This window comes from Zonotrichia albicollis, chromosome 5, assembly GCF_047830755.1.
Source record: "Zonotrichia albicollis isolate bZonAlb1 chromosome 5, bZonAlb1.hap1, whole genome shotgun sequence".
Classification (NCBI taxonomy): domain Eukaryota; kingdom Metazoa; phylum Chordata; class Aves; order Passeriformes; family Passerellidae; genus Zonotrichia; species Zonotrichia albicollis.
Genome location: NC_133823.1, coordinates 5,750,318 through 5,762,536, shown reverse-complemented (window position 1 = coordinate 5,762,536; position 12,219 = coordinate 5,750,318). Strand labels below are relative to the sequence as shown.

General features: G+C 52.5%; 1 protein-coding gene across 2 annotated transcripts; it reads left to right on the top strand.

Annotated features, from left to right (window-relative positions):
* The first annotated feature begins 570 nt into the window (after window positions 1-570).
* Window positions 571-11,001, top strand: LOC102071557 (5-hydroxytryptamine receptor 7). Of its 2 annotated transcripts, none has more exons than XM_005495265.4 (3): window positions 571-965; window positions 1,835-2,385; window positions 9,348-11,001. In XM_005495265.4, exons 2-3 carry the CDS (start codon window positions 1,874-1,876, stop codon window positions 10,117-10,119), a joined length of 1,284 nt encoding a protein of 427 aa, XP_005495322.1. In that variant the 5' UTR covers window positions 571-965; window positions 1,835-1,873; the 3' UTR covers window positions 10,120-11,001. The 2 variants fall into 2 exon arrangements, with proteins under 2 accessions (XP_005495322.1, XP_026653916.1); XM_026798115.2 differs by lacking the exon at window positions 571-965 and adding an exon at window positions 1,222-1,707.
* The last annotated feature ends 1,218 nt before the right edge of the window (window positions 11,002-12,219 follow it).

The window sequence follows — 12,219 nt, the reverse complement described above, 5'->3', positions numbered from 1 at the left end:
AAGGTGTTTTTCCCAGACTCAGCCCTCCAGGGTGTCCTGGGATGAGATTCCCACCTCGCTCCAGCTGGGGCAGAAGCTCGGGAATCGCTTCCCGAATTTGCCAACAGCTCCACAGCCACATTCCCTCCCCTCCCAGCCCATCCCGAGGGATGCAGGGTGGGCCCCGCACTGTCCATCCATCCCCCCGAGGGATGAATTCCCGAGGGAATCATCCTTGGGAACAGCCAATGCAGGAGATGGCTCTGCCCCGCATCTTCCACCCCAGGAGGAGCAAAGTGTGACCGACATTGATGCCCTGGGTGGAAATATCAGAGTGATCCCAGCTCCGAAGTCCCCATGGAGGGGAGGGAAGTGCATGTGGATCTCTCCATGTTCTGCCCCGTTTTTTGGGTTTTTTAAAAAATCAGTTTTCCTAGGATTAGGAAAGGCTCATCTTCAAAGATCTGCTTCTCCTTGGCTGTTTGCAGCTCCTTTCAGAGTGGAGCTGAAGGAACGCGGAGGACAACCCAGGAGGGCTGAAAAAATGCCCGGAGCGAAGGAAAAATCACGTAAAAATACTGTAAAAAATGTATCCTGTAAAATAATCCTTTAAAAAAATCTCGAGGAAAGGCGCCTTTCCCCATGCCTGCCCTCCTTGCTGCCTTCCACGCTGCTTCTCCTGCCTCTCCGCGCTCCAAGGCATCTCCTCAACTTCCAGCCTTTCCCTCCAGATCCTCACCCGCTCCCTCCCATCGCTGCGGGACCCAGCCCGGACCCCCCCGCCCGCTCTTTGCTCCTCCCTGGGGCTCCGAGGAGGGAGCCGGGGACCATCTGGGTCCCTGCCCGGCAGAGGCGAGGGGAGGGCGGTAGGAGGGACCGGCGAGGCGGGGAGGGGAGAAGGATGCTCCGGGGGTGGCTCTTTGCTTCCTCGCCCGCCCGGAGCTCGCAGGGGCTCGCCTGGAGGATGTCTCACCCCCTCGGCACAGGTAACTCCGGGATCCCCCCGGGGGACGCTGCAAAAGGGGAGGAAGGGTCCGCAATCCGGCTGGGATTGAAACAAAACTTCAAGGGGGAAATGGGGTTAGAAACAACACAACAATAACAATTAAAAAAAAGAGGATGCGGGTTTATGCACGATGCTCGGAGCATCCAGGGGTGATCCTTGCCCTGAAGTTTCCTTGTGGATGGCAGGGGTGGGATGCCGGGGGTGGGAGCGCGGCTCTCGGAGGTGGTGCTGATGCTCAGGCTCCGGGAGCGAGCTGGGATGCCTGGGCTGTGCGTGGTACCCTGGGTGTGCTGCATGCCACCGATCCTCTCCCGTGGCTACCGACAGCTCGAGCGTGGCCACTGCGTGCCAGGAGCGGGGATTTGCGGATTTGCGGTCCCGGCTTTGAAGTTTGCGTGTGCCACGGGCAGGGGATGCAGCGGGCGGGGGCTGTGCCCACGCTGGTGCTGTGGCTCGTGGTGTCGCATGCACAGAGGAGGCTCTGCAAGGGATTAAATGTATGGATGCAGAGGAGAAGTGCCACAGCAGCAGGCACAGCTCGGCAGGGAGCACACAGGGATCCACGAGCCGTTCTCGCTGCTGGAACAGCACATGGATGAGCGGGGAGATGTTGCAGGGAGCCCTTGGTGCTGCTTCCCAAGCGGAGAGCGGCTGCCTCCAAGCATCCCCCGGGAAAATGCGTGTCCTTAAGGAGACTTGGGAAGCGGCTTCCTGCCGGGCACGTGAGATGCAGCCGCAGCAAGAGCTCGGAAGGGTGGAGGGGGGTGGTGACGGTGGGCGAGAGGATGAGGGGATATTGGATTTTCTTCGCCCTGTTTTGTGACGAGATGTTCTGGTTTGTCACTGGAGGTGTCACTGCTGGGGGAGCGCTGGTGGCGAGCTCGGAGCATGCTGCTGAGGGCCAGCCCCAGGAGGTTTCTGGAGCAGCACCTTCTGCTGGTGGAGAGCGCAGAGCAGCAGCGGCCGGCTCGGGAAGCGCTCCCGAATCCATTCATGACTGAGGAACCTCCCGCCCCAGCCGAGCCCGAGCTGCCGCCCTCCAACCTCACCAACAACGGCACCGACTGCGGCGAGGAGATCCTGCTCTATGGGGACACCGAGAAGGTCGTCATCGGGGCCGTGCTCTCCATCATCATCCTCACCACCATCGCCGGCAACGGGCTGGTCATCATCTCCGTGTGCATCGTCAAGAAGCTCCGGCAGCCCTCCAACTACCTGGTGGTGTCCCTGGCCGCCGCCGACCTGTCGGTGGCCTTTGCTGTCATGCCCTTTGTCACCATCACGGACCTGGTGGGGGGAGAGTGGCTCTTTGGGAAGGTCTTCTGCAACGTCTTCATCGCCATGGACGTGATGTGCTGCACCGCCTCCATCATGACCTTGTGCATCATCAGCGTGGACAGGTGAGGCAGGGGCAGGTTGGTGCCCTGGGCTCAGGTGGGATCTGGTATTTGGGGTGTTGGGAGCTGCTGGGATGGTGTTCCTGGTCAGGTCAGTGCTCCTGGAGGTGTTTTTTGCAGGAGGTGAGGGTTTCCTGTGGGAGTTCAGTGCTCCCTTTGGAAGAGCTGGGTTTCTCAGGGTGTTTTCTCAAGTTGCTTCCCTAAGTTACTTCCTCAGTCTTCCCCCTTTTGGCAGCTGCTTCTCATTGTTCCTGAGAAGCAGCACCTGACCTTCTCCATGGAAGGTGCCTGGGCCATGAAACCATTCAAGAAATCAAAAAAACAACCCCAGATGCACTTTGGAAATCCAGGCTCCAGGGCAGCCAATCCTGTGGGATTCTGTGCTGCTCCCTGGACTCACGCCTTAGCTAAGGATATCAGCAGCTCCCCACACCCCATCCCAAGATCCCAAACCCCCCGGTTTAGCTCAGTGAGCGCATTTGTGAGGATTTGCTGGCTTCACCTCCCACACCTGGAGCTGGGAGGGAAAGGCAGAGCCTGCCTGGCAGAGTGGCCAGGCTTGGCCAAGTCAGCACCTTGGTGGCTCTAATTTTAGCAGCTGCGTCAGCGGGGCCATGGCGCTGCCGAGCCGGGGGCCGGGGCTGACGTGCGCTGCCTGCCCGGGGGTCGCTCTGGGCTGGGCTGGGCTGGGCTGGGCTGCTCTGGGAGCCGCAGCTCAGGGAAGGAACACATCCCACGTCTGAGATGTGCCCTCACAGCTGTGCCACCTCCCCGGTCACCTCTGCAGGTGTGACAGCGGGTGACAAAGCAGAAAGGACAGAGAGGATCCGGCTGCTGCTTGACATCCCCCCCAGGAAAGACAGCAGAGAGTCCTGCTCCAAAGCCTTCATCCCCACCAGGCACTGCTCCCCTGGGAGATGCAGATCCACAGCCCTGGGCAGCTCAGAGCTGCTGGTGACAGAAAAAACCCTGCCAGGCCACAGGGAGGTTCAGCTCTTCTGCTGAATTTGCTTTATTTTAATAAATTTCTGGCTGGGAAAAAAAAATAGCAGGTGTGCTCAGAGCTGGCAGGAGTCTGACTCTGTGAGAGGGAAGGGATGGAATGCAGGAATTAAATAGGAATTAAATGTGTCAGTGCTTCCTCCCGGTGGGTGAGGAGCAGGGAAGTGGCTACACACTAACCAGACTGGCTTTGCTTGAAATGCTCCTTTTCCTTTTCCTTTTCCTTTTCCTTTTCCTTTTCCTTTTCCTTTTCCTTTTCCTTTTCCTTTTCCTTTTCCTTTTCCTTTTCCTTTTCCTTCTCCTTCTCCTTCTCCTTCTCCTTCTCCTTCTCCTTCTCCTTCTCCTTCTCCTTCTCCTTTCTTTTCTCCTTTCTTTTCCTTTTGCCTTGCCTTCCCTTCCCTTTCCCCTTTTTCCCTTTTCCCTTTTTTCCTTTTCTCTTTTTCCCTTTCCCCTTCCACTTCTTCTTGGCCAAGCATGTCAACAACTCTCCCCACCCGATCCCAAGTCCCCAGAACCCCGATACATGCAATCCTTTTCCCTTTCCTTTTTCTTTCCTCCTTCTTCCCTTCCCTATTTTTCCTCTTTCCTTCCCCTCCTTTCCCAACCAACCAATCTCATTCTTTGGAGCAAGACTTTTCCTAACACATGCACAAACAGGAGAGATCTTTCCCCAAAAAATCCTTGCCGTGGATTCCACTCCTCCACCACATCTCCAGGGAGCAGATCCCTATCCAAGGACACCATCCTGAGTTTGGTGTCACTTTGTCCTTCCTGGGAAGGAGGGAGGGAAATGCTGCGTCCCAAGAGTTTGTCAAAGAGCCTGAATTTTCTGGCCTGGGCTTGTCCCTCATGTGTTGGCACAGGAACTGCACCATGATCAGTTTTCTCCCAGAATTTCGTCCTCACCACACCACGGGCCTGATGGGGAAGTTGAGTGGTTACAGGGCAACTGCCTGGAATATTTCCAGCTGGGAAAGGAGAAAACCAGCAAGGATTGAGCAGAGGGAAGGGACTGGACCATCGCCCCAGCTGTGCCCACCCAGATCTGGGTGGGAGGAAGGACAAGTGCAGGTGGAGGGGGCTTGTAGGGTCAGTCTGTGCTGGGGCTTGAGGAGGGAATGGGAATTATTGGGATGTCCTCTGGTGCATATCAGAGGAGGAGGGAACTCAAGGATCCCCTGGAATGGGCTGGGAGTTGTGTGAACCATCCCAGGGCAGTGTCTCCAGCATCCTGTGCAGCATCACTGCTCCACACCCGCCCAGCATCCTCAGGCAGTGTGTGGAGGTGGACTGAGGATCCAGGATCATGCCTGGAGCTCCACTTCCCCCCTGAGCCTGGAACAGGCAGGATTTTTCATTTGACTCTTGATGGAAACATCTCCAAAATCACAATTCTCAGTTTCTGTGCTGATGCAACCAAAACCCAAAAGCACAACGAGAGCTGAGCTTGCAGAATGCCTGAAAAACCTGCTCTAAAAGACATTAAATTGTTATCTCAGCGAGGCACAACCCAAACCTCCCCCAGAGATGGGGACCAGCTCTTCCTCCTGCCCTGTGAGGAAGAAGATGAAAACCTTTGGTATTTCTCAGAAATAGAAATATTTCCTCTGTTCTGTCCTGAATCCAACTTGGTCAGCACTGTCAGGCCTGTCCCTGCCAAGGAGGAGACCCTGCTTTTATTGATGGCTGAAGTGTCCTCAATATTTTGCTTAGCTTAGATGGAAAAGCTACTTGCTTTGCCCAGGATGATGAGGACTATTAAAATGTAGGCTGCTGTTATTGATTATTAATGCTGAGGGCTTCCTAAAAGCCTCTCGATTGAAGCTGGTAGAACTAATCTTGTCTGAAGCGAGATTTGATTGATTTCCTTTGAAATCAGAAAAGAAAAATGCTGGAAACATCCATCTCCCTCTTATATTTTCCTTATGTAAAAGCCTGCCAATGTTGCAGATTTTTTAATGTCACAAACCAAAAACAAACCACCACCAACAAAAAAAAAATCCCCTCTTTTGGCTGCTCAGCTTTGATAAAACTCTCCATAAAAATGCCAAGAAGCTGACAAAAGGAGCTCCCCAAAGCCCACACATCACTTCTGGCATCCCTGGTGGAGAAAAAAACTCTCCATCCATTTCCCAGGCAGCTCTGCTGGGGCTCTCCCCTTTCCCTGGCAAGTATTTTCCACCCAAAATCAGATTTTATGCTCCAAATTGGGGTCACCCTCAGTAAAAGGATGTCACCCCAAAGTCAGTGGGATGAAAACTGCAGAGCATTTTGCTGGATTGCCTTTCCCATGTCCTTCATCCAAATGTTGCCCAGGCTGGGTAGATCCCTGCTCTGTATCTGGGATGGATCCCTGGGATGCTGCACCAGCTCTGACTTAGGGCACTTCAGCAGCCTCCAGCTGCCTTTTATTTGCTCTTCTCCTTCAGCAGGATGGGGCAGGAATGGCATCAACTTGGAAATCAGAGAATGAGCTCATTTTGGCTGCAGAGGAATTGTGAAACAATGGGGTTGAGGAAACCCTAATTCTGAGCCCTAATTCTGGGCTCATTGGTCCCCCTGTGTGAGTGCAGATTCATCTTTTCCCAGTTCACCAGCTGCAGGATGGAGAAAGGGGCACCTCAGGGAGGTTTGGGTTGTTTTTATTATTTAATCCCTGGCATAATGATCCAAAAATTGAAGGGGGCCTACAGGGAAGGCACAGAGGGAAAATGTAAAGGCACGACAAGGGCAGGGATAGATGGGGTATTGGGAAAGAATTGTTCCCTGTGAGGGTGATGAGACCTTGGTACAGGATGCCCAGAGCAGCTGTGGCTGCCCCTGGATCCCTGGAAGTGTCCAAGGCCAGGTTGGACAGGGCTTTGAGCAGCCTGGGACAGTGGAAGGTGTCCCTGCCCCTGGAGTGGAACTGGATGGGATTTAAGGTCCCTCCCAACCCAACCCAACCCATTCCATTATCCCCACTGAATGTAGAACAAACACTCTGAACTGGTTCATCTGTGGGGTTTGCTGGTGCAGCCCAGCCTGGGGAAGATCTCCCATCCCACAGCCAAAGGATCTGCAGGATCAGGGATGTGGCAGGAATTTATTGCAGCTGGCATGAATGGCTGCCCTGCAAATCCACACTGAGCGCCTGCAAATCCTAGGAATTGCCTTTTGCTACCTGGCTACCCTAAACTTGATTAACAGCACAACACACACACAGAGAAAAGCTAAAAAAATTTCAAAAGGAGAGAATTCCACTCAAATTCCACTGTCTGCCAGCGCCACCTCACCTCCTGTAAACGCTGCCCTATTTTGAGGGCTCCCTGCTCGTTTCAGAATTATTACAAAGACCTGAAAACGGCCCCGTTTCCCCCAGCAGCAGCGGATGAAATGTGTCAGCTTTGCCTGCTCGTTAAACCGCGTCACTGAGCGCTTCCCTCGTAAATTCCTTGAAGTTTCAGCAAATCCCAGGCGGATCAGCTTCCACAGAAACCTGGTAATAGCGTAAGAGAGGGTGACACACAACACAGCACGGATTTTTTGGTGAAGTTCTTGGCTTGGATATCCAGAGGGGTGATTTTTGGGGTGTTAATTTGGGAATTGCAGGAGCAGAGCGGGGTTTTCTCCCAGCTTGGCTCCATTGGGAGGGATTGGGGCGCCCAGGGAAGCTGTGGATGCTCCATCCCTGCAATGTCCAAGGCCAGGTGGGATGGGGTTGGAGCCACCTGGGATAGTGGAAGGTGTCCCTGCACATGGCAGGGCATTGGAAATGGATAATCTTGAAGGTTCCATTCAACCCAAACCATCCTGGAATTCTCCAAACATAGAGAATTTCGGTTGATTCTTGTCACCAAGGCCAGCTCACTTCACATCCCTGGAAGTGTCCAAAAAAAGAATACAAAGGAAAATAAGGACAGAACAACTCAGTGAATGAATTCAAAATAATTTTATCAGGGAGGCAGGGGAGAAGAATTTAGTCTCTCAATTGATTTAGCAGTCAGGAGGGGAGGAGAAATTAGATTTTTTTAATATATTTTATTTCCATCTTCTAATCTTGAGGGATGATCTGGAAAAGTGAAATATTCAGGGAAGAGAAAATCTCCTAACACACTAAGACTGACTGTCAGAGAAAAAATTACACAGCAGACGTAAAATTCTCCACAGATATTTTTCAATTTTTTGTTCAGCTTTTAGCAAAAAGTACTCATAGAGCTGCTGCTCTCACTGCCCCTCTGGAATGACACCTTTCATCCAAGAACAAGCTAAGAGGTGATGTGTTCCTGCCTAAAAATTCCTGGCAGCAGGAGATTGGAATCAAAAAGGCTGTAACAGAACAGAAATCCATATGAGTGGCTCGAGGTTTTTGCAGGATTGATTGGAGCTGAGTAGCAGGCAGATGTTTTCCAGGGGGAATGTTGGCTGACAGCAGCCAACTCCCCCCTTGATTTATTGCTTTACAATTCTAATTTACTCACAGCTGACACAATTTCTTTATCACACAAATGTCTCCAATAAAAGTCAGGATAGTTCACGTTTACACCCCAGGCACCACCAGGAGCTGATGGTGGGTGCAGCCTCCAGCTCCTTTCAGGCAAAATAACAAGGTAACTCCTAACGCCAGTGGTCGGGACTGGGGGATCTGTGGGTCACCAGGTGGTTTTGGGATCTCTTACTCCAAATTCCACTCATTTTCCCCTTGAGGGCGAGCTGGACTCCATCACTTTGGCAACTCCTGGCTGTGCAAGCAAGCAGATGGCTCCATCTGCTTGGGTCATTCCTATTTGAGTTTCCAGAGTTCAACAACTGTCAGGGAGGTGTGCAGAGCCACAGGGTCCTCCCTGAGCCTCCTTTGCTCCAGGCTGAGCCCCTTCCCAGCTCCCTCAGCCATTCCTGCTGCTCCAGACCCTTCCCCAGCTCTATTACACTCCTCATCCCCTGAATGGCTTTCTTGTTGTGAGGGGCCCCAAAACTGTCCCCAGACAACATTGTCCACTCTCCAACTTTGCTTGCAGGGCTTATCCAGACACATCTTTAAATCTTCCCCAAAGGCAAGATTATTTCTTGGTCTCCCAGGGCCATCCCAGCTGCAGGTTGTATTTCTTCACCAACAAATAAGAGAAGGCTGCAGTGCTTCCCACTTCCCATTAAGCACTGCTAGGAGTTATTCCTTTCATCTGAAATCAGTCTTTTGGCACATCACTCTGAGCATCACCCAGCCCACTCCTGGGTGTCTCCTTGGGAAGGGCAACACTTTGGAGCGAGTTACATGCCATGGCTGGAAGCTGTTGCATGTTCTCTGGGCAGAGTAGTTCTGGTGGAAAAATAAAAATTCTTAAGTCATTTTTTATTCCTGAAAACCAGGCTTTTTAAAGTATTTTTATTCCCCAGGAGATCATGCACAGTTCAGACTGCACTCAGCAGTTCAATGACACCTCGTGTTATGAATACCCATCCCTGGAAGTGTCCAAGGCCAGGTTAGACAGGGCTTGGAGCAACCTGGGATAGTGGAAGGTGTCTCTGCTCATGGCATGGGGTTGGAATGGGATAGTCTTTAAGGTCTTTCCAACCCAAACAATTCTGTGATTCCACATGTGGGATGATCGCAAGAAAGTGAGGAATAAATTGTGGTGTTTAGTCAAGAGATCCCATGCCTGTGGAGATTTTCATTTGGTGGATTCATTTCTTGCCCCCTTTGAGGGCCAAAATTACCTCACAGCTTGACAGTTCCTTCCAGGGGCTGGTAGAAACTGTCCAGCCCCACCAGACATTACCACTGAGGGTGATGGTCCTTTCCCTCACCCTGGGAACAAGTGGAGGGAACTTTGGGAACAGCCTTTCCTTCTCACTCTGTCCCAGGTGGGGCAAGACCTGGGGTGGTGAAAACCACCTCAGAGGGAGTGAAAACCACCTCAGAGGGAGTGAAAACCACCTCAGAGCACCCACCCCTAACCCCTGACAACTCCTTCTCCTCCCCGCAGGTACCTGGGCATCACGCGGCCTCTGACCTACCCCGTGAGGCAGAACGGGAAGCTGATGGCCAAGATGGTCTTCATTGTGTGGCTCCTGTCGGCCTCCATCACCCTCCCTCCGCTCTTCGGCTGGGCTCAGAACGTGACGGTGGAGCGGGTATGCCTCATCAGCCAGGACTTTGGCTACACCGTCTACTCCACGGGGGTGGCCTTCTACATCCCCATGGCCGTCATGCTGGTGATGTACAGCCGCATCTACCAGGCGGCCAAGGTGAGCGCCGAGAAGCACCGCTTCATGAACTTCCCCAAGCACTACGAGGATGAGGGCGTCTACTGCCTCGAGGCCTCCGCCCGCGCCCACCACAGCTCTCGCCGCACCAAGGCCGCCGAGGAGTGTGCCACGCTCTCCAAGCTGCTCCGCCAGGACCGCAAGAACATTTCCATCTTCAAGAGGGAGCAGAAAGCCGCCAGGACCCTCGGCATCATTGTGGGGGCCTTCACGTTCTGCTGGCTGCCCTTCTTCCTGATGTCCACGGCGCGGCCGTTCATCTGCGGCATCCGCTGCAGCTGCATGCCCCTGAGGCTGGAGAGGACTCTGCTCTGGCTGGGTTACACCAACTCCCTCATCAACCCCCTCATCTACGCCTTCTTCAACAGGGATTTGAGGACTACTTTCTGGAACCTGCTGCGCTGCAGGTACAGGAACATCAACAGGAGGCTCTCGGCCGCCAGCATGCACGAGGCCCTGAAAGCCACGGAGAGGCACGAGTGCATCCTGTAGTGCCTGACCTCCTGCCTCTCCATGCCCTCGCTTCCCTGGCCTCCCAGGGGCTTGCAGGAGCTGTCCAGCCCCACCAGACATTGCCGCTGAGGGTGATGGTCCTTCCCCTCACCCTGGGAACAAGTGGAGGGAACTTTGGGAACAGCCCTTCCTTCTCACTCTGTCCCAGGTGGGAGCAAGACCTGGGGAGTTCAAGGTCTACCAATGACTGTGGGCCAGTCACACCACCTTTCTGTGCCTCAGTTTACCCATCTGTTATAAAAGTTTAAAAACAAAAAAAGGAAAAGAAAAGAAATCCTCCCAGCCAACCAACCAAACGAAAAAAAACTCTAAAAACTTGATAAGACTGTGGCTCTCCACCTTCAAAAAGGGCTCTAAGGTCTGTGGAGGGCACACAAAATCCTGTGTAAAGACAACACTGGCTGCACTTCTCTGTGGAATCTGACAGCAGCTCCGTTGTACACCCAAGCCCTCTGTGCCATCCCAGCTTATCCGAGCCCTTTTCCCGAGGTAATTGCATTTCACACCCTGAGCTCACGTCCAGGTTTGCACGTCAGAGCAGAAATACCAATGCCCCCGTTCCCCCCACACTGTAGCACTGCAGCACTTGGAGGAGATGAATTTGGAGGGTGAAACACAAACGAACACGGAGTTTCCTTCATGGTTAGATAGGGAAGTTTGACGCCTCCTGCTCATCAGGGCAATGATCAGAGAGCAAAGCCAGATGTGTTTATTGGGTTGTACTGTAATTCATTCCCAGACAAGTGACGTGTGTTCATCATTTGTGGCTAATTGACTCCATAAAAGCACGCTTTGGTTGACAACAGAAAAAAAACCATATAATTTCCCTGACAGCTTTACGGTATTTCGGTATGATGTCCAGCAAGCTTGAAAAAATACACTGAATGATGTTATCTTTTTCTTAAAAAAAAAAAAGAAAAAAGAAAAAAAATGTTTGGTTTCCTTATTTTGGTGTAGAATCTTTGGTCCCTCTGACTCCAAAGTGTCTCTTCACTTTTTTTGTGGTAGTGGGAGTTGCTTTCCTTTCCTGCAGTTGTCTTTCCTCATTATCAGCCTTGTAGTGTCAAATTTGCAGCCACACAAACCTTTGCCTGTTTGATCATAATATCATAAAATCCCAGTGTGGTTTGTGTTGGAAAGAACCTTAAAAATCATCTTTAAAACCATGGGCAGGGACTCTTTTCACTATCCCAAGTTGCCCCAAGCCCTGTCCATCCAGGCCTTGGGCAATTCCAAGGTAGTTGATGCCTGCTCCAGTCCTAGCTGAACATCTCTGGGGTTTTTTGTCAAAGCCAGACTGCTCAGAAGCTCAGGAAAAGTTGTTTGTAGTGCTCTTTTTACTCCAGATTTGCTTTATCTGGCATGAGTGGTGCAGTCCCACCTCTGACACCACCAGGAACTCTGAGGCCTTCATCCATATCCGATCTGGCTGTTGGATGTCCTGGCTGACTGCTGGCAGGGCTTGGCTTAGCAATCAGTATTTCTCCTGGGATGTGTTTTGTGTTCTCATTTGGCCTCTTCTCAGCAGCCATTTCTCCCCTGTCTCATTTTAGAGCTGCTTTTCCTCAGGATGCCCAGTGAGATTTCCAGTTTGGATGGGTGGGTGACAGCGGGGGAAGTGGCTCGAGCCCACTGGGAATGTCCTGAGGGACTGTGAGGTTGGACACTGCAATGTGCCCAGATGTTCCCCGAGCTCCTGTCCTCACAGATGGACTCAGAATTGCACAGAGGAGCAGGGGAGGCTGTCTGCTGTCTCCAGAGGGAGATGCTTTAAGACAGAGCAGAGATTTGAAGGAGAACCTAATCAGGAATGATCCTAAAGGACTGAACTGGAGTCCCACACACCATGTCTGTAGGGCACACTCTGACTGTCCATCTCAGGACCTGCTTCACAAAACCAACCTCTTTTTCTCCCAAAAAACCACTCCAGGCCAGCATCTCCTCTGCCACAACATCTCAGCAGCAGCTGTCACAGCTTCTGTCCTGCCAGGGGGGCACGAAGATCCTGCAGGCTCCACTTTCCTCCCTCAGCTCCTTCCCTGCCCTTCTGACAGAGCTGTCTGCACGAAAACTGACCAG

Coding starts and splice junctions, on each gene's coding strand:
- LOC102071557 (XM_005495265.4), top strand. CDS start 1,874: ATGCTGCTGAGGGCCAGCCCCAGGAGGTTTCTGGAGCAGCACCTTCTG. Junction 2,386..9,347: donor TGCATCATCAGCGTGGACAG/GTGAGGCAGGGG, acceptor TCCTCCCCGCAG/GTACCTGGGCATCACGCGGC.